Source organism: Odocoileus virginianus, chromosome 27, assembly GCF_023699985.2.
Source record: "Odocoileus virginianus isolate 20LAN1187 ecotype Illinois chromosome 27, Ovbor_1.2, whole genome shotgun sequence".
Taxonomy (NCBI): domain Eukaryota; kingdom Metazoa; phylum Chordata; class Mammalia; order Artiodactyla; family Cervidae; genus Odocoileus; species Odocoileus virginianus.
In genome coordinates, this window is record NC_069700.1 from 42,580,644 (window position 1) to 42,606,853 (window position 26,210).

The 26,210-nt window shown below is 54.3% G+C and overlaps 4 protein-coding genes and 1 long non-coding RNA gene across 8 annotated transcripts; 3 read left to right on the forward strand and 2 right to left on the reverse strand.

Moving 5' to 3' along the window:
• The first annotated feature begins 449 nt into the window (after positions 1-449).
• AGPAT1 (1-acylglycerol-3-phosphate O-acyltransferase 1) lies at positions 450-9,517 on the forward strand. 3 transcript variants are annotated; one of them, XM_070456746.1, is made up of 7 exons: positions 450-537; positions 6,303-6,511; positions 6,743-6,876; positions 7,173-7,348; positions 7,498-7,593; positions 7,723-7,795; positions 8,278-9,517. In XM_070456746.1, exons 2-7 carry the CDS (start codon positions 6,312-6,314, stop codon positions 8,460-8,462), a joined length of 864 nt encoding a protein of 287 aa, XP_070312847.1. In that variant the 5' UTR covers positions 450-537; positions 6,303-6,311; the 3' UTR covers positions 8,463-9,517. The 3 variants fall into 3 exon arrangements, with proteins under 3 accessions (XP_070312847.1, XP_070312846.1, XP_070312845.1); XM_070456745.1 differs by lacking the exon at positions 450-537 and adding an exon at positions 2,044-2,313 and having other exon boundaries at positions 6,266-6,511; XM_070456744.1 differs by lacking the exon at positions 450-537 and adding an exon at positions 2,044-2,313.
• On the reverse strand, positions 9,449-12,303 carry EGFL8 (EGF like domain multiple 8). Its single transcript, XM_070456743.1, has 9 exons — positions 12,117-12,303; positions 11,479-11,605; positions 11,173-11,295; positions 10,949-11,061; positions 10,753-10,848; positions 10,500-10,670; positions 10,340-10,419; positions 10,104-10,257; positions 9,449-9,815 (listed from the first exon to the last, which is right to left on the reverse strand). Exons 2-9 carry the CDS (start codon positions 11,577-11,579, stop codon positions 9,772-9,774), a joined length of 882 nt encoding a protein of 293 aa, XP_070312844.1. The 5' UTR covers positions 11,580-11,605; positions 12,117-12,303; the 3' UTR covers positions 9,449-9,771.
• Positions 10,844-17,022, forward strand: LOC139031472 (uncharacterized). The gene is made up of 2 exons (XR_011483972.1): positions 10,844-10,959; positions 16,350-17,022. It is a non-coding gene; the product is annotated as an uncharacterized lncRNA (long non-coding RNA).
• Positions 13,130-22,032, reverse strand: PPT2 (palmitoyl-protein thioesterase 2). 2 transcript variants are annotated; one of them, XM_070456742.1, is made up of 9 exons: positions 21,882-22,032; positions 19,883-20,079; positions 19,480-19,633; positions 18,937-19,032; positions 18,740-18,847; positions 17,895-17,978; positions 17,691-17,775; positions 14,114-14,168; positions 13,130-13,945 (listed from the first exon to the last, which is right to left on the reverse strand). In XM_070456742.1, exons 1-9 carry the CDS (start codon positions 22,030-22,032, stop codon positions 13,802-13,804), a joined length of 1,074 nt encoding a protein of 357 aa, XP_070312843.1. In that variant the 3' UTR covers positions 13,130-13,801. The 2 variants fall into 2 exon arrangements, with proteins under 2 accessions (XP_070312843.1, XP_020765097.2); XM_020909438.2 differs by lacking the exon at positions 21,882-22,032 and adding an exon at positions 21,021-21,420.
• Positions 22,025-26,193, forward strand: PRRT1 (proline rich transmembrane protein 1). Its single transcript, XM_020909440.2, has 5 exons — positions 22,025-22,113; positions 22,815-22,957; positions 23,858-24,393; positions 24,742-24,927; positions 25,103-26,193. The coding sequence occupies exons 2-5, from the start codon at positions 22,939-22,941 to the stop codon at positions 25,277-25,279; spliced, it is 918 nt and encodes a 305-aa protein (XP_020765099.1). The 5' UTR covers positions 22,025-22,113; positions 22,815-22,938; the 3' UTR covers positions 25,280-26,193.
• The last annotated feature ends 17 nt before the right edge of the window (positions 26,194-26,210 follow it).

Sequence of the window (26,210 nt, forward strand, 5' to 3'; positions counted from 1 at the left end):
GATTCCTATTGGACTTTGGAGCGTTTGGCTCCGAAGCAACTGATTGGCTAGAGCTCGACGGAAAATGGTAGCTAGGTAAACTGCGCGTGCGCAACAGGCGGAGGGACGAGGTGGGTCAATCCTATGAGGATTGAGCCTTCTCTGGTCCCACCCCTTCACCTCTATACTGTCGCCATGGTGACTGCTCTACAATTGGCGGGGTTTGGGGTTCAAAGGCCTCGGCTCAGCCTCATCCGGGTCCTCCGACTGCGGTCTCTCTCGACTGATTGGACCTCTTTTTTCGCCCCTGATTGGCCGAGATCGGGAAAGACAGCGAAGAGCTCGCAAAAGAGGACAAATACTAGGGTCGCAGGGTTCAAAATGGCTCCGGGCTCCTTCGGTGACGTAGAGAGCAGAACTTGGGTCCGCCCCTCCCTCTTAGTGAAGAAGGGAGCAGGACTAGGATTAGCCCGACGTTTGGATGGTGCGAACATCGATCTGCAGCGCTGGTGTTAACCCATCTCCCTCGGCTGGACGACTCAGCCCGCCCCTCTTTAGGTGATTTACAGAGCAGAACTGAACTAAGGCCCATCCCCTTTTTAACGTGGCACATAGTAGAACGGGTTGACCTCGACTCCGTTTTACATCTTAAAAGCAGAAAAGGCCTAGCCCCCTCCCTTTGTGAGTGGGTGCAAAAAAGGCAAGGCCCGCCCCCTTTTAGTCGACCCGCCCCTTCTTTCTCCTGTGCCCAGCGGAACTGGGGTCTTCCTCCTGGGCTAGACCCTTCGGGCTTAGGCAGGCTGCTTCAGAGCTTGGGCCTTTCGCACAAGTTTGGGCCTCTTCTACAGTCAGTGGCCCTCACTGTAGCCCAAGGAGCAGAACTAGGTAACAGTCCTGCCATTACCAGTGTTCTTTACATCCTGTTCAGGGGCATGGAAACTTTCAGGGCAAAGGTAACTTGGGGCTGGAGGCCAGACACAAGTTGAGGGTTCTTCAACAACATCCTGATAAAAGGCCTCACGTGACTCAAGTGAGGAAAGATGAGAAATTAGGAGTCGCCTATGGCAGAAAAGGTTAAGGTTCAGGCGACGACGTGTAGAGGTTTAGGGAAAAGGTCATTGAGAGGGAGAAGAGGAGACCAATAGGAGTGGAGAGTGATGGGATGATTCTGACGAGGGGATGATGGGAGTATGGTGGAGAGAGAGCTAGGCACATGACTACAAAATTAAGGAGGCATGCTCATCCCAGAGGAATCTGCATTCTTCCTCACTTTTTCAAGAAATTAAGCCTAATTTCCATTGGAAGAAAAGCATACATCTTTTCTATGTTGCAGAGATGGGTAGTCAAAGCGTGGGTGAGTAAAGAGACTGATACGAAGGAAGAAAGTAGAAAAAGTACTGAGGTTAAGGTACAGCCTAGAAGGACAAGGGCCTGAGAGTGTTCCTTCTCCCCAAAGACCAGGATGGGGGGCGGGCAGTGGAGGAGGGAGCTGGACTGCTAGGAGATAGTGGCAGGGACAAAGGGCAGAGATCAGATGAGGGTTGGAAGGTGAGGTGGGGTGACATCTCGTCTCCATCGAGCCCTGGAGAGAAAAAGAAGAGAGGTGAAGAATCCAGGGCATATAGTAGGTGCTTGATAAATACTTGAACTTGAATAGGGAACAGGAGGGGGGACCTGGAGAAGGGTTGGAGTCGGAGGGAATAAGCAGCAGGTGTGGGAGTTGAGGAGAAAAAAAAGAAGCCAATTGACAATATGAGGAGAACTGATGGAGAATGAGAAGGAATACAGCAGCAAGGGACACACAACCCATGTGTGCCGAAAGGAAGTTGGAAGAAAAAACATGCAGCTGGAGCCAGAGAAGGCCAGAGAGATCTGCCAGAGAGACCTAAGCAGAGCCCCGCTGAGCCCTCGTGGGGCGGAGCTAGCCAGAAACTGAAAGATGTGGGGAGGAGATAACAGGGTCCCCGGGAGGCGATTGGCAAAACTGGGCGCCCATCACCGCCCCCTACTTCCTGGCCAGCCCCGGAAATCAGCGGGCGTGGGGAGGGGTGGCGGGGGATAGCGGCAGCAGCAGCAGCCCCAGCCCTCAGAGAGACAGCAGGAAGGGAGGGAGGGAGGGAGCTAAGGGGACAACCCCCCACCATTCCTACCGCTATGGGCCCAGCCTCCCACTCTCACCTCCCCTCCTTCGGCCGGGGCTAGGACACCCCCAAATCCTGTCGCCCCCTTGGCACCGACACCCCGACTGAGGCAGAGACACAGCCACCCGCCACCACCGCTGCGGCAGCCTGGCTGGGGAGGGGGCCAGCCCCCCAGGCCCCCCACCCCACTGAGGTGGGGGCAGGAAAGGGATGGGAGGAGGAGGGAGGAGGGTGCTAAAAGGGACGTGGAGGAGGGGATGGGGGAGAGATTGGGTCTGGGAGGGCGGGCTTGGGGAGAGGGTTGATGGGAAAAGGATAAGGGCCGATGGGGAGAGGGTTGCTGGGGAAAGGAGAGGGGGCCTGAGAGGGAGGAAGAATGGAAGAGACACAAGAGGGAGGAGAGAGGCACACCCTGTGAATTTGAGATGGGGGTGTGGACAGGGAATCTTGGAGAGGAAATTCCCATCACCTTCCCAGTTCCTTTTTATGCCCTTTGGCCCCACATAACTCTTAGGGGGTTGTGGCAGTCAGAAGGCAGTTTACTGCCCTCCTTTCCCCAGCAGAATTGGCTTCCTAGGAATGCCCTCAGACACCTGTGTTTCTGTGTAGGCACAGGACCTCTTGTTTCTCAGTGGCCTAAGGTACTGTGTTCGACCCTTACTGACATACAGATTCCTCGTAGGGGGCCATGTTTTCTACACTGAGTGGGTGTGCCTTTGACATGTTTAATGGCTTCTATGCCGGTAGTGTGCCCAGTGCTATCCACAGGCTGTGGAGAAACGATGTGTTATTTTCCGTCAGAATTGCCTGTTCTTGTATCTTATGTCCATGTCTCATAGGCAGTCTTGACATGTTCATGTCTGCGTGTTCTCATCTATTGCCTCTATTGTGTGGTTTCGTGTTTCTTGCCCATGTTATGTATTTGCACGTTTACTTTCACATGTAGACATCATACCTTACTTTGTTCAGGCCCACAGGTGCTGTGTTTAGTCCCACTCTATGCAGGTGTCTTCGTGTGTGGGATCTCAGGGCTTAACTGACTAGCGCACACTCGGTTGTGATCGGATTGGCCTGTTGACTGCCTGTGTTTTCTTAGTCCGGGTTCACACCACCCACGCGCATGGCCCTTCGCATGATGTGCTGATGTGACATGTCCACAACTCGTGTGCTCCTGGTTAGACATGTATTTCATAATTTGGGGGCTAGTATAGTTTGTGAGCCATATGCTCATTAACTCCCTTGGCACTCCATTGTGCTTATGAATCCTCAGACATTTCCTGTTCTGCAGAGGAAAGGAACATCACATGTTAGAGAAGAAGATAACTGGGCCTCCATGCTGCTGAAGAACCACCCCCATATACCTTCCCTTGCTGACCCCCTGGCCTGTGTCTCTTCATACACGTTATCTCTGGTGCCTGTGCACAGTCTGTCCATGAAGCTCAGTGCATAGCACAGGGTTAGCCCTGCCAAGCACATTAACTGTTCCCTACTCTTTGCACTGTTGGCACGCATTTGATGACACCGGCATGTTTCCCCTGTGGCGTGTTAATCCCCATTCTGTATGTTTCTCTTTGTGTGAAACAGTGTGTTCCATCTTGTCGCGATTGTTGTTCTGCCGTCACAGTGACCCTGTCTTGTGTGTGTGCATCCAGAGTAGGTTACTGTTAGGCCTGTGTGTTCATTGCCTTCTTGGTGCCTTTTCTTTTCCTAGTTAATAGTCCTCAAGAGGGTAGCTATCTGATTCATGTTCAGAAGTGTTGTCCCATTAATTACAGCTAGGTGGGTATGTACACATCCTTATAACCTGTCCAGCAAATGTTTATTGAGCATCTTCTCTGCTTCATTCTGTCCTGGGCATTGGGAATAAGACAGTTCCTTCCATCAGGCTGCCTGCAGGCTAGGGAGGGAAACACAGTTGACCTCAGGCAGCTACATGCTGTTTAGTGTTGAGGTTAGTGGTTCTCAGACTTAACGTGCACATCAGATTCACCTAGATGGCTTGTTAAAACACTGGTTGATGGGCCCAACGCCCAAAAGTCCTGTTTCAGAAGATCTGGGGTGAGAGCCAAGGATTTGTATTTCTACACTTTGAGGACCAGTGATCAAGATAAAGTATAATGAAAACACGAGCCTGGAGGAGTTCAGGAAGAACTCCAAAAAGTAACACCAAACTGGATGAGGCAAGTGAAGAGGTGGAGGAGCATCCCCGCCAAAGGGAACAGCCTGTCATGACCTAGAAGCATGAAAGATCATGGTGTGTCTGAGGAACTGCAGTTAATCGGTGTACTGAAGCGAAAAAGATTCTTGTAGGGATGTGGCCAAAGATGTAAGCAGATGTCAGCCTGTCCAGAAGGGACTTTGGGCAAAAGATATGCTCAGATTGGTGTCGTGGAAACATCCTGTGGTTGCCGTGTGGAAGATAGATTGAAGGGGATGAGTTAGGAGCCTGTGGCACATAGTCTAGGGGAGAAACGCTGGTTCCAGCTTGTGGGGAAAGTAGGATGAAGCCACACTGAGAGCCTGCTGTCCTAGAGCTGGCACAGTCCTGTTTCCCCTATCACCTGTTACCTTCACCCTTGGCAGTGGACTTACCGTGGAGCACAGTCCTTCTGTCGTGGAAGGGAGTGCCTCTGGCCTTGATATGAGTGATAGATATTTACCTGAACGCCGTTTTTGTGAATTGTGACCCTGCCCCCAACAGTGGGTCGGGGTGGAGGAAGGAGGAAGAGCCTAGAGAACAGATTCTGCATGCTTGCGCTTCTTCCTCCTGAGCTCCTTCCTCTCCCAGGCAGGTGGTATGATGACCCTTTTACTCTTTCGCGCTCCTCCTCTCACTTGGTGAGGCCTCGCACACTGCCTGCCGGACCACTGTGCCTCTAGTGTTGCTGGAAGGTGGGGGGGAGGGGATTTGTTTGCCTGTCTGTAGAGGCAGGGTTAGTGGACATAGGTATGTCCATGGGTTGATCTGGGAACAGGGAGCCTGCCTGGGTGGAGAGGGGTTTTACTGGGTATGCATTTTGCCATGCCTTTATCTGTCATGATTATAAATTTGCATGTGTGCATGAACAGGTCGGTCTTTGTCTGACTGTGTGTCCGGGTTTGCATTAGTGACAGCCTTTATTCTTGCCAGGCAGCCCTTGAGAATGTCTGCGTTTTGTCACGTACATGGTATCTCCTGTGTGCTATGTGTACACTTGTGTACAGATATTTATACAGACAACAGCATAACCAGTGACTAGGAGCACAAGCTGCTTAGGTTTAAGCTAGGAAGTACCTGTTGGGGTCATAGCACCTCAAGTAAGTTTTTTAACCTCTCTGGGTCTATTTCCTTTCAAATGTGAATTGTGTGTTTTCATATTTAAGGACTTAACATAGTATATGGGCTTGAACCCACCTTCCAGTTCAGGAGACGTAAGAGACTTAGGTTTGATCCTTGTGTTGAGAAGATCCCCTGGAGGGGAGGGCATGGCAACCCACTCCAGTATTCTTGCTTGGAGAATCCCATAGACAGAGGAGCCTGGCGGGCCATAGTCCATAGGGTCACAAAGAGTCGGAAACAACTGAAGTAGCTTAGCAGCAATGGCAATGTAGTATATAGACCAGCCCTGTCCAACAGAACTATAATGTAAGCCACGTGTGTAATTTTTAATTCTCTCTTAGCTACATAAAAAAGGTAAAAGCAGGATGAAATTAATCTTAGTATACTGAACCCAGTATGTCCAAAAGGTTATAATTTCAGAATGTAATCAATATAAAAGGTTACTAATGGGATATTTTACATTGTGTTTTTATTCAACATCTTTGAAATCTGACATGTATTTGATACCTCTCAGTATCTCAGTGTAGAACAGGGCACATTTCAAGTGCTTAGTAGCCATATGTGGCTGGTGGCTACCATATTGAACAGCAGAGAGATAGACCATTATAAGAGCCTTACCAGCTACAAGCGTTAGCTATTATTAATGTCCCTGTATTGTTGTGTGTCTGTGAGCTGTGGATGTCCATGTCGTGTGTCTCTTGTGTGAATATATCTGGTGCCTTCAGGGACGGGTGGGAGGGCGGCCCTGAGCTCCCATCACCACAGGCCGCCCCCAACCCAGCCCTCCCCGGGTGCACCTTGCCGCCCCGCCCCCCCCCCCCTCCAGGAACCAGGCCCACTGCCCTTCGCCCCGCCCCCTGCAGGTGACCAGAATGGAGCTGTGGCCAGGGGCGGGGACTCTGCTGCTGCTGCTTTTCCTGCTGCTGCTCCTCCTGCTGCCCACTCTGTGGTTCTGCAGCCCCAGTGCCAAGTACTTCTTCAAGATGGCCTTCTACAACGGCTGGATCCTCTTCCTGGCTGTGCTCGCCATCCCTGTGTGTGCCGTGCGAGGACGCAACGTCGAGAACATGAAGTGAGGGCCCAGGGGCTTGGGGTGATGGAGGGAACTTCAGGGTCAGAAGCGCACAGTGGATGGGGAGGGCACTGAGTGTGCAGGAGCCACTGAGCCAGCCCAGGGACGAGGAAGGGGAGAAGACTGCCAAGGTGCCCAGGAAGATGGTAGGGTAGCGGGGAGCTGAGCCCTGCTGGTGGATGTATGTCAGCGGGTCCCGCTGGAACCCCTTGCCGTATGGGACCCCCGCAGGATCTTGCGCCTGATGCTACTCCACATCAAATACCTGTACGGGATCCGAGTGGAGGTACGAGGGGCCCACCACTTCCCTCCTTCACAGCCCTACGTCGTCGTCTCCAACCACCAGAGCTCCCTCGACCTGCTTGGTGAGCAGCCTCTCCTAGCCATACTGGGAACCGTCCCTGGGATCACCTCCCCTAGGGGTCCTACCCCCTCCCTCCTCTGGGACATTGTCCCCTTGCTCCCTCCACAGGCCTTGTTCCTGGGGCTAGAGCTGCCCTCAGAAGCAGGGTGATACACCTTCAGTCACCCTTTCTTTCTGGGGCTCCCCCTGCCGTCCCCCCGTCTACCCCTTCCTTTATCTCTGGTCCCTGGCGGCGTGGCTGAGGTGGGCCCACTTCCTGTGATGCTGATCCTCACCCTGCCCCCACCCCTGCCCCAGGAATGATGGAGGTGCTGCCAGGCCGCTGTGTGCCCATTGCCAAGCGGGAGCTGCTGTGGGCCGGCTCTGCCGGGCTGGCCTGCTGGCTGGCGGGAGTCATCTTCATTGACCGGAAGCGCACTGGGGATGCCATCAGTGTCATGTCTGAGGTCGCCCAGACCCTGCTTACACAGGACGTGAGTCACCCTGGGGAAATGGGGCTTAGAGGGTAGAACAGCTGTAAACTGATGTGCAAGGTCCACAGGCCTCAGAAATCCCACAACAGCATCATAATCATTTTCTGACCTCTCCATGTATGTCTTCCTTGACCCCATTTTTCCCCCAGGTACGGGTCTGGGTTTTTCCCGAGGGCACAAGAAACCACAACGGTTCCATGCTGCCCTTCAAACGTGGCGCCTTCCACCTCGCAGTGCAGGCCCAGGTGATTCCTACTTCCCCTTCTCCGGACCCGCAGTCCCCCACATCCCTTCCTGTCCTGGCAGAGGCTCGTCATGGGGGCCTCAGAAGGGAGCTCTGGGCTGAGCGCTTCTCCCCCACCCCCCACCTTCAGGTTCCCATCGTGCCCATCGTCATGTCCTCCTACCAAGACTTCTACTGCAAGAAGGAGCGCCGCTTCACTTCGGGTGAGGGCTCTGCGCAGATCTGGGGTTGGGGGTGGCAGGAAGGGCCATGAGAGAGGCTAGAGGAACATCCCCACGAGGCAGGAACTTCAGTCAGTGTCAGAAGGATGAGATGTCCACCCGATCGTGTAATGTGACCCCACATCAGCTGATAAGTGTTTATGAAGCAGCGCTGTGCCCTGCTAGGTGGTAACACTCCGTCCTTCCAGTAAGGGCCATTACTATCTAGCAGGGAAGATAAGCCTGTGTGTGCAAAGTTAGAGCATCCGGCGGTAAACACTAGACAGTGAGGACTGGCAGGGCATTAAGGTGTCTGGACTGGGGTTGGGGAAGGCCTCAGAGAGCGCGTGGCAGTTGCCCACGGCAGAGGGAAGGGAACTGAAAGGTGGAGGATGGGAGTAAGCAGCAGGAGAGCTCAGAGAGCAGGCTCCAGCGGTGGGCAGAGTCCCAGCAGACGGCCCTGATGGTGCTCATCCCCCTCCCAGGGCGATGTCAGGTCCGGGTGCTGCCCCCAGTGCCCACAGAAGGGCTGACACCAGATGACGTCCCAGCTCTGGCCGACAGAGTCCGGCACTCCATGCTCACTGTTTTCCGGGAAATCTCCACTGATGGCAGGGGTGGTGGTGACTGTCTGAAGAAGCCCGGAGGGGTGGGCGAGGCCCGGCTCTGAGCTCCCTTCCCATCTTCCCTCCCCACCCCCCGCCCCCCACCTTCTCCACACCTCCCAGCCCACCGGCCTGAAGCTGGGCCAAGCTCCTTATTTCCCCTCCCCACTTGTTCTCCTCTTTGGAATCTTCAACTTCTGAAGTGAATGTGGTCACAGCACCGCTCCCTGCCCCCGTCCCAGCCCTCCTCCCCACAGACTCCATTGCCTCGGTGCAGTCTCCACTCTGACCCCTGCCTCCTGTGCCATCTCGTCTGTGGGACAGTTGCCTCTCCCTCATCCTCAGTGGTTCAGCCTACACAAGGGTAGGAACACTCCATTCTGTCCCCAGTGGACCCTCTTCCTCTGTGGTCTTCTCTCCCACTCCACCTCACGTTGGCCAGTGGACTCATCCGTTCTGTGGAACAATTCCTCACTCCCACGTCCACGGACACAGTGGACTCATCCCTTGGTGAGGACATTCCTCACGCTGTGGCTGGAAGCTGATGCGTGGAATACTTCTCCCAGGCTCACCCTGGGAACATTCCTCAGCACCTTCTCCCTTCTTTCCATGGAGCCTCCTGTCAGTGGAGGCTGGACTCTTCTCACCCAGAGGTCTCATCCCTGCCCTAGCCCAGGTGCCCGGGCTTGAGCACACTCTTGGATGCCACATGTCCACTTCCACCCATCCCCTGGGTACAGTTGTTCAGTGGTCCTGGCCCTCCAGCGCCCTGCAGCCCTCCTGTACCATCCTAGCCGGGCACGAGGGGAAGCAGCATCTAACAGGTGCTGTACTCACTTCCCCCCCGGGAGCTGGGGAAAGGACCTGAACCCTGGCTGGAGGGGATGGGGAGGGCTTTTAATTTATTTCTCTTTTCTTTTGAGGCTTCCCTTCTCTGAGCCAGTTTTCATTTCCTCCCTATGGCAGTAGCCACTCCCTGCCTCCCACCCCAGACCTGTGCCCCAAAAACCGGGGAGGTGGGCTGGGAGCAAAAGGAGAGGGTGGGACCCAGTTTTGCGTGGTTGATTTTTATTAATTATCTGGATAACAGCAAGAAACCAAGAATAAAGATTGAGCGAGATCTGGGCACGTTCTGGCTGTTTTTGTTAAGGACTTAAGAAAGCAGTTCTCACCCAGGCATCGGCCCTAGCCGGAGGATTCAGGGGCGGCAGCCGCCTTCCTCCATTCTTTAGCTTCGCACGGTTTCCATTGTCCATGGCTCCTCAGTGGCAAATAGCCTTATCTGCAGCTCCCTAGCCAGCCAATCCCAGAGGATTAGTGAGTCCAGTTTCTGTATAAATTAGAGGGCAGGGACTCTGCAGAGGCTCCTTATCTTCACCCTTTGAGGCCTGGGCCCAGGCTGTTGTCCTCACAGGAGCCTGGTTAATGACAAGGAGACAGGCAGATACATCGACTGTGTACCTCTGGGATGCCTAGAGCAGGCCCTGGACGCTGAACAGATTGACAGCCTCTCTCAACAATAAGTGGAACCGCCACTGAGCTGGAGCACGGGGTACCAGAAGGAGGGGGTGGTGAAGTGCAGAAATCTGGGAAGGTATGGAGTGGGTGGGTGCAGAGGAAGGGATTTTGGATAAGAGAAAACTTGTGTTGGGAAAAGGTGTCTTGGGGAGATGGGGGTCCCCACCGAGAGGCCCATGGGGACTCACAGGTTCCCAGTCGCTCCTCCAGCAGCAGCACCTGGTCACTGAGAGACTCGATCCTATCGCCCCGGCCCCACAGCTCCGCCACCTGTTGGGGCTGCAGCTCTTCCGGGGGCACGGGCAGCACTGCTCGTACCCAGGCCCCAGCCTGACCGGCCCACTAGAAAGGAAGAGATACCGCAGCGGGGCAGGGAGGGGGACTGTCAGCTCTGCAAGTGTGGCCTCCCGGCATCTGCACTCACCTGCTCCAGCCTCTCCAGGCGCCCTCGCAGCTCGCGAATCTCCCGCTTCAGGGCACGCTCATCAGGTCCAGCCTCACGAACTGGGACCAAGGAGAGCAAGGGACCCAAGTCACTGCTGCCCCGGCCCTGCCTCTACTTGCCCCTGCTCCCACCCACTCACCGGCCACGTTGAGGATGCTGGCACTGGTCGCGGGCTCTGGGGCCCCCTCCGCGCAAGTGCGCCCATCAGGGCCCAGCACCAGGCCGGGCGGGCAGCCACAGGTGAAACTGCCCGCGGTGTTGAGGCAGCGATGCGAGCAGAGAGTGACGCTGGTCCTGCATTCATCCACGTCTAATTACCGGAAAGAGGAGGGGGCTGACGGGGGGCGGGGCGGGGATGGGCGCCACCCCCGAGGGAGGGCGAGCCGACTCACCCACGTGACAGTGCTTCCCACCCCAGCCTGGGGCGCACTCGCACTGGTCCGGCCGAACGCAGACGCCTCCGTTCTGGCAGGGCTTGGCGCAGATGGCTGAAGGTGCAGGAAGTGAGGTTCAGAACCCAGCAGAAGGCCTGGCTCTCCGCCCAGCGGGGCGCACCTCCCCCCAAGGCCCGGGAAGCCCTAGCCTCACCTTCATCACAGGTGAGTGCCCCAGGATGCCGCTTCTTCCAGCCCTGGCAGCACACGGCGTGGGTCTGGCGCACCTCCCTCCGCACCTCCCTCCAGGCCACGCGGTACGTGGTCCTGGAACACAGCGCCGGGCTCTGGGCATTGGCCTATGTACGGGTCCTGGTCCTAGCTTTGGGGGTTTCCTCTTGAGAGACCCCGGGGTCCCGGCGGGGGACCCATCCTCACCTGTAGGTGCTGCAGACACGCCTTCCAGAGCACAGGGTCAGATAGGGCTTATATACAGGTTGGCTGTAGGACTCATTGTAACGGAGTGGGACCACCAGGGTCTGCTTAGAGCAGACCCCCTGACTGCACCCATGTGGGAGAAAGTGAGACACTGAGTGGGCCAGGCCCTGGGGAGCCAGAGCCCCACTTCCCTTCAGGCTCCACTGAGGCCCCACCCTCCCTAAACATGACAGCCTCATCCCCCTCCTCAACTTGGTTTTGCCCCCTGCGAAGCCCCACCCCTGGCCCTGCCCCTTCTGTTGTCACCTCTCTTTGAGGGCTCCACCCTTGGCCCCCTCGCCTGTCATCAGTAGCAGGAGGAACCAGAGTCCGCCTAAGACAGTGTACTGCTCAGCCCTGGACCCCATGATTCTCCTTGACTTCAGACTGCCAGCTGCAGGCAAGAAGAGGTTAATAGAGGCCCTTCCCCTCTCCTAGTAACTTCTCCAGCTCCAGCGCTCCCAAGTACAGTCTGCTGGTACCCTGTAAGCCAGGCAGGACATTCATTTGCACACTTGCACTAGCCACCAGGATTGTAGCACCTGCACATATATTTAACACCCACCATCCTTTAGCACATCATGGTCCATGCAGCACCATACACGCTCACAGCCTGACACACTCCCTCCACCTCCCCTCAGGCCCCTCCTATCTCTGATGTGCCCTCTTCCATCCTAATCTTCTTACCTTCAAAATCTCAGATATCCACCATTACACCCCTTTACACCGTGTACACAACCCACGCACCTGGAGACCCCACCCTAAACACACTCCTACTAGCCTCACACCCCCACCACCACAGACACCCTGGACCCACTCCCCTTACTCAAACAACACCTCCAACTCACACTCACTCTAAGACTCTTAGTGACCCCACTCTTTCCCCATTGACATTCTCTCCCCACCTGTCTTTGCCTTTCTCCGGGAGACTTCAGGCCAAGCAGCCTCAGCAGCAGCCTCTCAGACTAGTGGGCGGGCTGCAAAGGGGAGGAGGGGCTGGGCCAGACAGAGCCCTCCCATCCCTGCCCCCTCCCATAAGCCTCCTCCCATAGCTGGAGCTTGGTCAATTCAGTGGGGTCCAAATCCCCACTGACCTTCACCCCCACCCCCTGCAGCCAAGTAAAGAGCCCCCTAGAAGTTTCTTCTCAACCCTGAGGCCCCTTATTTGGAACTCCCCCAAGTCAACAGAGGCTACTGGCTTTGAAACACCTGGCCTTTGCCCTCCGCCCTTCAACCCAACACAGATGGGAAGAACTGAGGGGCAGGGAGAGGCAGAGCTGGCAGAGAAGAAAGTAGGGTTAGGTCATGGGAGAAAAGGCAAGATCAGCTGAGGAAAGAAAGAAGGGCGAGATACCACAAAGGTGGGGGAGGTTGGGGAGGCTGTCCAGGGCACTGAGGGAAAAATTGCCCCCATTTCTTGGTGACATTTGTTAGCGCCTGGGGGGCGGAGAAGGGGCAGAATTGAGTCAGCCACCGCCCCCCGTGCCAGAGCAGACAGGGCCTTATTGTCTCTACCAAGATTCCTTCTTTCAAGGAAGAGGAGGCTCATTGTCCAGCCCCTCACCCAGCTCTGGCCTACAAAGGTCGAAAAGGGGCACAACAAATGCCCACCCTGACCCTGAGTCCCCTCGTCTAGCCTGGGGGTGGCTGGTGCATTCCACCCATGAGGCTGGGGCCCAAACCATTAGGGCCCTGGGCTCAGCCCCGCAATCGCAGGCTGGAACAGGAAGAGAATTGTCTTCAGCAGGAAAGAACCCGCAGAGAATCAGGAACCCGCACAGAATGGGCATTGAGAGAGCGGAAACACCAAGGGGGTCCCACCCCAGACCAGGCATCCGGGCACCCAGGCCCCAGGCTCTCCATCCCCACCCTCCTGGGGGAGCCAGGCCCCCCTCACCTGGAAATGAGGCAAGCCACACTGAGTAAATGGAACTTTATTTTCATAAATACAGGGGTAGTAACACACCCATTCAAGGGTAGCTAAAAGAGGGGCTGGAGCCTCAAAGAAACTAGGCTCCCAGAGGGCACCCCAATACTGAACATAGGGACTGGGGGATCCCCAAACCTGAGATGGGCCTCACAGGCCACAGATATTCCCCAACACTGACACTTCAAGAACAGAACTGTCCCCATAGTGGAGCCTCAGAACCCCACTCTCACAGGTGGTCCTTCCTGAGGGGTTGGGAGGGCTCACAACAGGGGAGTTCAGAGGAAAAGGGAACGTAGGAAAAACAGAAGCTAAAAATGTCCTGAGTGGCTTGGAAGGAGACCCTGTGGTGGGCAGGGGCTGGGTTCTCCTCCTGTAGAGCCAGAGACAGAGGAGCAGCAGCAATAGGAGCAGCCACAAGTTAATCTTGTTTCCCACTTCCCAGCCTTGGCCTTGGCCTTGGGGGGCATGGGAGAGCATGGAGCAACCCCCAAAAGGGAGGACACGAGATGGAGGAGACCAGGATGTGTCATTCACAGAGGAGGGGTCCTGGAGCCCTGGCTGGTGGGGCAGTGTGGGACCAGTGAGGTGGTCACAGGCACACCAGGGCCTGACATCCAAGGCTCCACTTAGTCTCTGGGTGGGGAGTTCCTGAGGGGTCCCTCAGGAGAGCCAAGGTTCAATGCAGGTCTCATAAAGGGTACGGTTGGAGTGCCAGGCCGTGTGGGAGATGCCAGCCATTGGACACCTCACTATGGCCCCCCGGGCCAGGAGAGTCTTCAACCCAAAAGAGTCCCGCAGATAAACCTTCAAGGTGGGTCAAGGGGCAAGGAAGAAAGACACAGGGAGAGACAAGGTAAGTTCCCGCGGGCGACCCAGACCCCCTCCCCACAGGGTAGACCCTTCAGCTTCCATGTCAGTGGCAGAGAGAACCACAGTGTGTGCAGAAAGGGAAAGTAATTCCAGGGGACTCACCAGTTGCTTCTCCATCTCTAAGACTGTCTCATTTGCATCATAGAAACCAAAGAAGCTGCAAAGAGATTTGGGGCATAAGAGGGAGGTTATCAGAGTGGGAGAAAATCAAGGGCGGGTAGGGACCTTCAGGAACTCATGGCCTGTTGGGGACACAAGCAGCAAGGGAGACACTCAAAATATTTAACTGGGTGTCATGTACCTCAGGCTTCCCAGGTGGCGCTAGTGATAAAGAACCTGCCTGCCAATGCAGGAAACATAAGAGATGTGGGTTCAATCCCTGGGTCGGGAAGATCCCTTGGAGGAGGTATGGCAACCCACTCCAGTATTCTTGCCTGGAGAATCCCATGGATAGAGGAGCCTGGAGGGCTCCATAGGGTCCATAGTCCATGAGGTCGAAAAGAGTTGGACACGACTAAGCAACTTAGCACACACACATCATGTACCTCAGGAGGTAATGGATTGAGGATACAGTATCGCTTCTGCACAATTCCCATCAAAAATGCATAAGCTGAATCTAATCATGAGGAAATAAGCAACAAACCCAAACTGACGGCCATTCTATAAGATAGCTGGCTTGTTATGTTTCAACAAATATCAATGTCAGACTTCCTAGTGGTCCAGTTGTTAAGACTCTGCACTCCCAATGCAGGGGCATGGGTTCAATCCCTGGTGGGGCAGTTCCGCGTGCCGGGGTCAAAAAAAAAATCAGTGTCACAGACTTACTCCAAGGAATTATTCCAGATTAAACAAAACTAAAGAGACATGAGAACCAAATGCAACATGCGATCCTGAGTTGAATCTTCCACTGGATCTTTTTCCTATCTGGAAGATTTTAGGAAAATTTGAATAAGATCTACAGAGAATTTTATCAGTGTTAATTTCCTGATTTTGATAATCATATTGTAGATACATAAAACAATGTCCTATATGTAGAAAATAGACACTGACATACTGAAGTCTTAAGGGTTCATATATACACATACTCCACATACATATATATGGATATACAGAGGGAGAGACAGAGGACACTAATATAAACTTGGTAAAATGTTTACATTTGGGAAATCTAGGTGAAGAATATACAAGATTGCTTTGTACGACTCTGGTAATTTCTTGAGTATGAAATTATTTCCAAAGAAAAAGTTTTTTAAAATTTTTTAAATTAGGAATATTTAACTGTCATGGGCACTGAGTGAACACAGGCCAAGAATAACTGAACAAAGGCTAACAGTACTAAGTCCACTGGGCTATGGGAGCAAAGAGGAGAGGTTACTACCCTAGTTTTAGAGGGTCAACAGCGATTAACCTGGACTAGGGAAAGCTGTCCCAGGCAAATGGAACAACAAGAGCAACACAGAGGTATGGCACAGCTGGGTACATTGGGGTGCTGGGTTGGGGGCCTGGAGGCCACGCTGAGGGACTAGATTTCTTAAGCTGTAGGAAAGCAGTAGGGGCACAAAGACCTGGATTGGAACTCCAGCTCTGCCACACACTCCCCACTGTGTGTGGTTGATCATGTTGCTGATTTCCTTTGTCCTATACAAGAATACCTCCTTTGTAGAGAGGAAATAAAACATTGTAGTTAAGTCAGACAGCCTGACTTCACCACTTACTAACTCTATGAATGTAGGCAAGTTATTTAATCTCTTTGTACTTAAGTTTCCTTACAAGCCAAAAGAGGATAATAGTAATTATCCTATAGAGTTGTTGTGAGGATTAAATGAGCTTTATTTGCAAAGTACTTAGAGCTACTTCTTATCTTCATAGGGTTGTAGTAGGTGTGAAATGAGATAAAAATAAATCCCACCTTTAACTACTATAAGGCATGTTACTCCTTCATTTATAACCTTCCAATGTGTTCCCATCTCACTAAGAATTAAAAAAAGAAAAAAAAAAATCAAGGGTCATGGTTGCCGGGGCCAGGGAGTAGCAGGGATAAGGAAGTTACCATTCTTTAAAGGGTTATGGGGTTTCAGTTTGGCAAGAAAAAACTGTAGATAGATGGTGGTAAGCTTACACAAGAATCTGAATGAACTTGAAGCCACCAAACTTACCCTTAAAAAGGGTAACTTTTATGTTGCATATATTTTAGAAAAAGTGACATTACTTTGCCCCACAAAGGCTTTCTGTATCTGGCCCCCTTCTACCTCTTTCACCTCTTTCACCTTCACCCCAGCTTACTACCCTCTAGCCGCATGGACCTCCTTATTCCTCAGGCCTGCCCGTGTCTTTGCAGGTGCTAGCTACTCCTCTTCCCTAGAAGAACAAACCTAGACATTCCAAGCATATTAAAAAGCAGAGACATCACTTTGCCCACAAAGGTCCATACAGTCAAAGCTATGGTTTTTCCAGTAGTCACGTATGGATGTGAGAGTTGGACCATAAAAAAGCTGAGCACCGAAGAATTGATGCTTTTGAACTGTGGTGTTGGAGAAGACTCTTGAGAGTCCCTTGGACTGCAAGGAGATCAAGGAAATCAACCTTGAATATTCATTGGAAGGACTGATGATAAAGCTGAAGCTCCAATACTTTGGCCACCTGATGCAAAGAGCCAGCTCACTGGGAAAGACCCTGATGCTGGGAAAGATTGAGGACAAAAGGGAAAGGGAGCAGCAGAGGATGAAACAGATAGCATTACTGACTCAGTAGACATGAATTCAAGCAAACTCCAGGAGACAGTGGAGGACAGAGGAGCCTGGCATGCTGCACTCCTTGGGGTTGCAAAAAGTCGGACACAACTCAGTCTCTGCTCAAATGGCAGCTCTTCCAGAAGGACTTCTCTGGCCACTATCTAAAATAGGCCCCAGCCATCCTCTAATCCTTTCCCTGCCTTATTTTATCACTGTCTGATATATATATTTACATTTATTATCTGTCTCCCCTACTAGAATGTGAGCTACATAATAGCATAGACTTCTCTTTCATTTACTGCTGCATTCCAAGGGTCCAGAACAGTGCCTGGGCACACAGTGCTTGATGAGTATTTGTTAAATGACTAAAGTAGATCAGGTGACATTTCAGATCACTCATGATGATCAGAGGCAGACACATAGTGCAATGAAGCCATGGGTTTTCCTGAGGAATAGGATAGAGGGGACAAGGTTTGAGCAATTACCTTTTACTTCCAGGTAAGTGAAAGAGCTGGTAGGAAATGTGATTACATGGTGTGGAACTATAGACATGTGTTGTAGCGATTTGTCAATTTCCTGGTTTCACTATTGTGCTGTCGTTACATAGGATGCAGGCATTGGGGGAAACTGGGCAAAAGATACACAGGACTTCTCTAAACTATCTTTGCAACATCCTAAGAATCTGTAAATAGTTCAGAGTTCAAAGTTTTCACAAAGCGGGGCTGATAGGGATGGAAAGGAAGCAGAGTCAGCAAGGCTTAGTGACTGGCTAGATATAAGAGGTTGGGACATGACTCCCAGGTTTTGATCTTGGGTGACAAGATGGATGGAGGGTGGGGGGATTAACTGAACAGTGGAAGAAGCAGGCCAGTTTTAGAAATGAGATAAAGACTGGCTGGGATTGGGGTGTCCTTAGCCAACCTTCAGGCCACACAGTCCCTTATTACCTGGACTGCCAAGGAGTAATGACACCATCATCAGGGCCCCCAATCAGCACCAGGCGGCCCAAACGCAGAAAGTTCTTCCGCCAAGCTACAGGGTGGGAATAAGAGAGCCTGAGTTAGTCACAGGGGTCAGGCCAGGTTGGAAAGGGGAATATAGGAGGTCAGAGAAGCAGAAAATGGGACCAAGGTAGGAGCCTGGGGTCTTACCAGTGGCATTGGGATGGTCTCTTTCCCCATTGATCAGGGCCAGGAAGCTGCTGGCATTGAGGTACAAGTCATCATGGTGGGGGTCTGGGTACAAACAGCAGTTAGATGTCAGAGAAGCAGAGAGAAGAGGCAAGACCAGATGCTGAAAGACCAATCAGAAGGCTACAGTAATAGACAAGGTGCACAGTAATATGATAGTAGCAGTAATAATTGTAAACATGATAGCAAACACCTTTTTCTAGCACCTGCTATGAGCCAGATACTGTTCAAAGCACATGACATTCATTATTTAATCCTCATAAACACAATACAGGTACGTACTATATCTTTATTTTATAGATGAGGAAAACTGAGTCGCAGAAAGGTTGAGTAACTTGCCCAAAGTCATGCAGCAGGACTAGGCTTCAAACCCAAGTAGTCTGGACCCAGCATCCATGATCTTATAAACTATAACCAGGTGTTTGCAAACTATGACTCATTAGCCAAATCCAGCTCACTGTTTCTATAAATAAAATTTTATTGCAACACAGACACATTCATTTACATATGGTATATGGCTGCTTTCACATGACTATGGCAGAATTGAGTGGTTGTGACAGAGACTATATGCCTGCAAAACCAAAAAAAAAAAAATTTACTGTCTGGCCCTTTAAAGATAAAGTTTGCCAACCCCTGCAGCAAGCTGTATTCTCTAAGGCAACAAAGTGAAACACATAAAGCAGTTTGAACAATAAATGTAAGTTATCATCATCATTGCTGTTAGTTATGGTAGAGGTGGGAGCAGCAGGCCCTACCGTCCAGGATGCCCTTAGCATGGAGGCCCCCGTTTGGCATGTCCTACTCACCGTGCCAGTAGTTGCAGATGGAGAATTCCTGGCCCCACGGGCTGTAGCAGATCCGGTAGAGGTTAGACCTCATGGAGGTGGGGAACAGCCACTTCAAATAGTTTGTGTCTGGCAAGAGAACAGCAGTGCCAAGTGGCCCCGAGCTTTTTGCCCTCAAGACTCAGGGCCCCCCTGCGGAGCCCTGAGTGCCCACTCACCTCCATACTGTCCCATCTGTGGAGAGGAGAGAGAGATGAAAGAATCCACGTTGTGTTCATCCATCACAGACAGCAGTGCCCGGCACACCAGGCCCCCTGCAGGCAAAACACCACATTGGGCAGGACTTAGGGACAGCCAGGCCAACAGTCCCACCTCAACTCTGCACCCCCACACACACACTATGTACCTCAAGGAAGCTGAGACCCTGAGAAGGCACACGCCCTGTGTCAAAACACCCCACATCAGGTAAGTGACAGAGGCAGAATTCGATTCTGGGTCTTCCGACGAACCCTAGGGTGCTTTTTACTGTCCCCCACCCCCATCCCTTATGTCCAAGAGCCATGGATGACAGGGAAGGAAAGAGGCAACAGTGCAGGGAACGGCCTTCCCACTCAGGACACTCACACAGATAAGACCCAGGTGCTGAGGGAAGTCAGAAAAGGAGGCAATGCGGTTCAAAAAGGAACACTAGGCAGCGTCCCTCAGATAAGGATCAAGCCTCAGAGGGGGCTTAGAGGCGGGGAAGGGGGGAGGGTGCCTACCTTGGGAGTAGCAGATGAGGTGCACCCCTTGAAGAGCCTTTGCCATGATGGGGGCCACAGCCTCTCGGAACCCTTGCACCTGTTCCCACAGGGGTCGCAAACTCTCTCTCCCATCGAAGAGATCGAGCACTGTCACCGCAGTCCCAGGGTGTGTCTGTGGGAAGGGGGTAATGCCGCAGCTGGGATGGACTATAAAGACCCCCCTCCACGCCGCCCCCCCAGCCGGCGCCCACATGCCTATTGTGTCCTCCCAGAACCAGGGATCTCTCGTCCCCCAACTTTCCCCACGCCAGCACCAGCTCTGCGAGAAACTGGGCAGGCCCAGCGTCCAGTTCCCCATTCTCCTTCCCCAGCCTCTGTAGCCGCCACCAACGCCCCACAACCGGGGCGTCCCCGGCCAGACCTCATTGATGTATTCCAGCAGGTGGCGGAAGCTGTACGAACTGTCAAAGAGCCCGTGCACCACGATGACCGGCTTGTAGGCAGCCCGATGGGGCGCGGGGGCGGCGGGCGGCAGCGGCAGCAGCAGCAGGAATGGCAACAGGAGCAGGAACTCCGCCGAAGGGAGCCGCCGCCCCGGGAGCCCCAGCATGCTCCTGCCTGAGAAGGGGACGATGAGGGCCTGTGAGAGAGATGACAACACCCCCTCCCTTCGGAACAGACGCCGGCGATCAAGCCTCCCCCGTCCGTTCCCACACCAGGTCCTTGTCACAAAACATCCTACTTTTACTCCAGTCCTCTCCACAAACACACACCCCCACGACGCTGCAGACGCACTGACGCGCAACCAAGCCCCGCCCCCAACGCAGCGGGGACTCGGTCCCGAGGCCAGGAGCTTCCTAATGGATCAAACCAGCCATGCAAGACTGAAGATTTGCAAGAAGGACCCCAGAGCCGCAGCGCAGGACCCTGGGAGAATGCAAACTCCCACCTGGCCTGGGTCCGCGAGCCCCGCTACGCCTGCTGTTTACTTCTCCCCAGCTTGGAACCCACGTGGGGGAGGGCAAGGGTGTGAGGAGAAAGCGCGCAGGGGAATGACGGACGGGAGAGGGGAGGCTGCTCAGGGTCGTATTTAGCCGTCACGTCCGGGGCTTTCCCTAGCAACCGTGCCAGCGTCCCCCGCAACGCTGGCGGGAGACTGGAGGGGCAGTGGAATAATCCATTGCGCCCTAAGAGCCGGGGGGGCGGCCTGGGTGGGGGGACGGGGGGGAGGGAATAGGGGGAGTGATCCATTTACATCAGCGGGGAGAGGAAGAAGCCGCAAATGTGTCCTGGGAATTGAGAGAAGGCCTCTTCAGGCCCTGCGGCAGCCGCGACCTAAGGGTCCCATTTCCCGGCCTTGATTTGCCCTACTTCCCAATGCAGGCGTCCGGCTCCGCAACGGAACACGGAGTTCTCTTTCCCCAGGGAGGCGCGCTGGAGGAATAGACCCGGGAAAGGCAGTCCTTGGTATTTTGTCCGCCGACTGAGGGCTGAAGGTAGCCCAGGCGGACCCTGCTCCTAACCCCTTCCCTCCCGCCCGTGCCAGGCCTGAGTCTTACAACTCTTCATCCTGAAGTGCTTGTAGTGCCCTTGTCTCCAGAGACGCGGAGAGTCCTCGAGGCCCCTCGAGGTAAAAGTGCGGCTTGGCCCACTTTCTTCTGCCCTTCTCTAGGACGGAGCCCATCTACGACCCACCCCCCATGGGGCGGAGAGCCCCTTGGGCAGCGCTGACTCACGCTCCGCCTAGTTTCTGACGAGTCTCAGTACCTGAGCGACCCCACACCCCCGCCCTGAACCTGGAGCTCCTTGTGGGCGGCTCCTTACTCAGACCTTCCCACCGGGGCTGGACTTCTAACTCCAGGCGTCTCCCACCTCTCTCCCTGTGATCCCTACCGGTACCCAGGTGCCCGTGTTAGGGCTTTTACTGAGCATTTAAAGACGTTTGCCTTGATTTAAAAAAATAAAAATAAAAATTTCGCAGCTTATCTGAATTCCTCTATGTTCAGGTCTTTGACAGTCTTAAGTCTCTCCCAATAAAACCAACTTGCGCCCCGAATTGTGTACAGGACGGTGTGGCGGAAGGGGGTTAGGGGCTCACGCGAACACCTCAGAAGCCAGAATGAGAGGTGTGGGGCCGTGATCTAGATCACTGGGGCCTGGGACTGACCCTGACGAGCGCCGCTATTACAGCTCGGTAGTCTCCGCCTGCAGTCGGAAGGAGAAGGATACATCGCCCAGAGAGCGACTGCCTCAAGAAGGGGCTGGGAAGCACTGGTCTAAAGGGGGAGGGTGGTATCTCGGCTCTGCTTTTGCAAATAGCCCAATTCTGGTTAAATCTCGGCTGACTGCTGATTTTCACCGCCCCTCCCCTTGTACAAACTCCCAAGATGCAATAAGCAAAATAAAAAGACTGCAATTACCGCTGGGCCCCCGGGTCGACTCAGGCGATGGCGCTGCGTCTTGGCGGGGGTGGTGGGTGGGTGGGATTTCAGGAATGGATCTGAACACTGCGGGCCCTGGAAACTCTTTAAGAAGCCCAGGAAGCAAAGCGGGGGAAGGGGGGCCAAGCATGTACTGCCAAACTGAGATGCCAGCAATGAGCAGTTGATTCGTTCTCTCCTCCCAACGCGCTACAGCTCCTACATACCGAAGGTAAGAGGTAACTAAGTATCCCCCAAGCTTCCTCTTCGTCCTACCCCAGCCCCCCAACACACCACAAGCCCTACTACCTCCCAACGGCTATAGACTGGGGCCTCTCACTTTACCTCCGGATTCCTCCCAGGCCAGGGCGGCAGGTCGAGATCATAACCCTGGGAACTTTTCCATCGCTGCTCTCAACTGCACACGGTTCTCTCTTTTGTTGTTGTTTTTATGGTTCTCTCTCACACAGGCATCTCTGGCACAGATAGGGAAACTAGAGCCAAGGATTTGGGAGAAGATCCCAAGATCTTACAGAGACTCTGAGGGAGGCTGAGTGTTGGGGGGAGGCCTGACTGGGGTGAAGAAGATCCAAAGGGAACTGGGGTACTGAATCCACTGAGCACCTGCTCGCTTCCTCCCACAGTATAATCACTACAGCCAGTCTTGAAGGGGAAGACTCCAGAGGGTTCTTTCTCCCTCCTTCCTTCCCTCAGTACCACCCGCCTTGCCCGGTCTTGCTTGCCTCCCAGTTTCCATGACAACTCCAAAGGAACCCAAACTGGGGGCTTGAATGCCGGGGTTAGAGGAGGCGAGACATAGTCCAAAAGCGGAGAGAGACCAAGTGGGGGTATCTCTGAAGGGTTCCCCCTCCCTCGCCTCGGTCCCTTTAAGCTCCCCCCTCTCAGCTTTCCCTCCGCCCCCCGCCGCCACAGTCTTCATCTCTCCATCTCTGCGCTGCTGCCGGCTGCGCAATCTGCGCACCCAGACTCCGGTGCTAGCCAGGGACCCCGACTCCGGACTCCGGCTGCACGGATCTTGTCCCAGGGAGAGCGAAGCATGTCGTCCGAAAAGTCAGGTAGAAAACAACAACAAAGCCCCTCACCCTCTCCACTGCCTCCTGACTACCCCCCCCCCCTTACCCCTCCCTAGCGGGTGGTTCTGTTTCATTCCCCTTCTATCCAGCTCTCCACATCCCTCCCCCCAAGCCCCTTCCTCTTTCTATATCCTTCCCTTCTCTTCCTTTCCTCTGGCCAGTCTCAGGCTCGGTCCCTTGCCAACAACATGGGTGGGGGGCAGGTTAAGAGGGTGAGGGAAGTACAAGACTGGCTTAGCATCAGCCAGGTACTGCATGGATAGCATCATTGGGAGTGACAGATGGACAGATAACGCTGGCTCGCATGGAAACATCCAGTGGGGAAATATGGAGAGATGATCAAATGGGGATTGCCAGGGGAGTAAAACCCAGAGGACCCTTCTTAATCTGCCCTAAAAGAGGTTCGGAGAGTCCAAGGGAGACTAGGGGACCCCCTCCTTACTGAAGGAATGGCAGAGTGGAACATGTTATCCTACATGTGTTTATACAACTGTTGGACTGAGCACATGTTCACACAAGTGTTGCATGTCTACCCATGTGCATATGCAGGACTAGCTCAGACAGGCAAACCCCAAAGCAGCCATAAGCCAAGAGGGATAGGAGTTTGGGTCTGCAGGTTAAAGCTGTGTGCCCATTGCTGAAGCAGTGAGAGGAGTAGAAGAGAGCCATGACCTCAAAACTAGATTAAAGGAGGGGGGACGGGCTATTGGCCTAGATACCACCCATCTCCTGCCCCAAGAATGAGAGATGGCTTCTCACTCATCTCCTCTCTGTCTCTCCCATTATCTTTCTCCATCCCTGACCCTCTGTGTCTCCCCCTCTCCCTCATCTCATCTGTCTATCTTCTCTCCCCATGCTGGCTCCTCTGCTTACCGCCCCCAGGCCTCCCGGACTCAGTCCCTCACACCTCTCCACCGCCCTACAATGCCCCCCAGCCCCCCGCGGAACCGCCTGCCCCGCCCCCACAGACAGCCCCTTCCTCGCACCATCACCACCACCACCACTACCACCAGTCCGGCACGGCCACCCTCCCGCGCTTAGGGGCAGGGGGCCTGGCTTCTGGGGCCGCCGCTCAGCGCGGTCCCTCGTCCTCCGCCACCTTGCCAAGGCCCCCACACCATGCCCCTCCTGGCCCGGCCGCTGGGGCGCCCCCACCCGGCTGCGCTACCTTGCCCCGCATGCCACCCGACCCTTACCTGCAGGAGACTCGCTTCGAGGGCCCACTGCCCCCACCGCCGCCCGCCGCCGCCGCCCCGCCCCCGCCGGCGCCCTCTCATACTGCCCAGGCCCCGGGCTTTGTGGTGCCCACGCACACGGGAGCTGTAGGCACGCTGCCGCTGGGGGGCTACGTAGCCCCAGGTTACCCTTTACAGCTGCAGCCTTGCACTGCCTACGTGCCGGTCTACCCGGTGGGCACGGTGAGTACAGGGCTGACGGGACTGGAAGGAGGGGGCTGGGGGAAGGATGGAACAGGACATGGAATTGGAGGCCCACTGGGGACTGCTGGGAAAGAGGAACAGAACCAGGGCACCAGGCGGCGATCTGGGGGCAAGGGAGAGGAGAGACTAGAGAAAGATCTGGGAATGGGGTGGGTGGTCTGTTGGAGTCAAAGATCAAGATCTGGCAGGGGAAACAGCCTTGAAGTCCAGAGGAGGTTTAAAAGAGGGAAACAACCTTCTTTCTCTGCCAGAGGTGGAAAGCTGGTGGGCTCAGAGAGGGTAAGAGTGATAGACATCCCCTCCCCACAACCTTCTTTCCTTCCACAGCCCTATGCAGGCGCGACCCCGGGGGGAACAGGAGTAACCTCCACGCTCCCCCCGCCACCCCAGGGCCCAGGGCTGGCCCTGCTGGAGCCAAGGCGCCCGCCCCACGACTACATGCCCATCGCGGTGCTGACCACCATCTGCTGCTTCTGGCCTACAGGCATCATTGCCATCTTCAAGGCAGTGCAGGTGTGTGGGGGGTGAGGGTGGGGGAGGGGACGGAGGCGGAGGATGGAGAGGAGGACTCAAGAGGTTCTTCTTATTCCTAGGGAGTGCTGGACGTTTGCGGAATCATCTTAGATGGAGGCTGAGGCGTGCGGCCGAGGTATCGGCTCTCTGATCTTCTCTCCCTCCCCCTCCGCAGGTGCGCACGGCCTTGGCCCGCGGAGACATGGTGTCAGCTGAGATCGCTTCACGCGAGGCCCGGAACTTCTCCTTTATCTCCCTGGCGGTGGGCATTGCAGCCATGGTGCTCTGTACCATCCTAACCGTAGTCATCATCATTGCAGCGCAGCACCACGAGAACTACTGGGATCCGTAAGGACGTCCACGGCCCGGCCCCCACCCTATGCCCCTCGACGTCCCAAGCACGTTTTGCCGTCAAGCCGGGGATCCACAGTGGGCGCCCCGCACACCCGCTTCTGGGGCTACTGGACTTGGTTACATCCTAAACTAGGCCTCCACGGAAACTCTCGCCTTGCGAGCACGCTCGGAATCCAGTTCCTCAGGAACCTCGCCAAAACCCACACTAATAGGGACGCCACTTCCCGGCCAGGCCCTCAGTCGCTCCAGGCCCCCACCTCCTCTAAATACAGCACCCCTAGCCGAAGTCCCTTGGTCACGCCTCCCCAGCCTGAAAACTGGTCCCTAAAGCCCCGCCTCCTCTATAGGTTCCGCCCCGGCTCTGATAAAACCCCGCCTCCAGGTCGGCAGGCTCCGCCTTCTTTTCTTCCCTGCGGGGTGATTCAGTCCGGTGATTGGTTTGTGGCGCCAGGCCTCGCCCCGATAGTTGTCAATATACTTGTCACTCCACACCTTCTCCCTGCGTGAGAGCCGAGCCCCAGGTTAGCCATAACCCCCACCCTCACTTCCAGTTCTGTCTCTCCTCCACTCCATCCCCGTCTATTTTCATGCTAATCCCAGGACCTCTATAACTTTTGGGGTTCTTTCTTTATTTATTTTTTTGAAATGAGGTTTAGGAGGTTACCGGTTTCGGAACCTTCGGAACCTGGGATGAAGATTACGTCCCCGTTCTCTGTAAATACTCCCTTCCTCCTATCCCAACTGGGCAAGCGGGCAGAAAGAACCGAGGGTATAAACCTTCCAATATCTGGAGGGAGCCAGCCCAATCCCCGTTCCTCAGTAGTCCTCACCTTGTTCTGATCTGTGTGTGAGTGTGTGTGTGAATTTCTGAAAGACAAAATTAAATAGATTAAGTGGATTTATCACCCTCAATCCCGAAGACTAGCAAA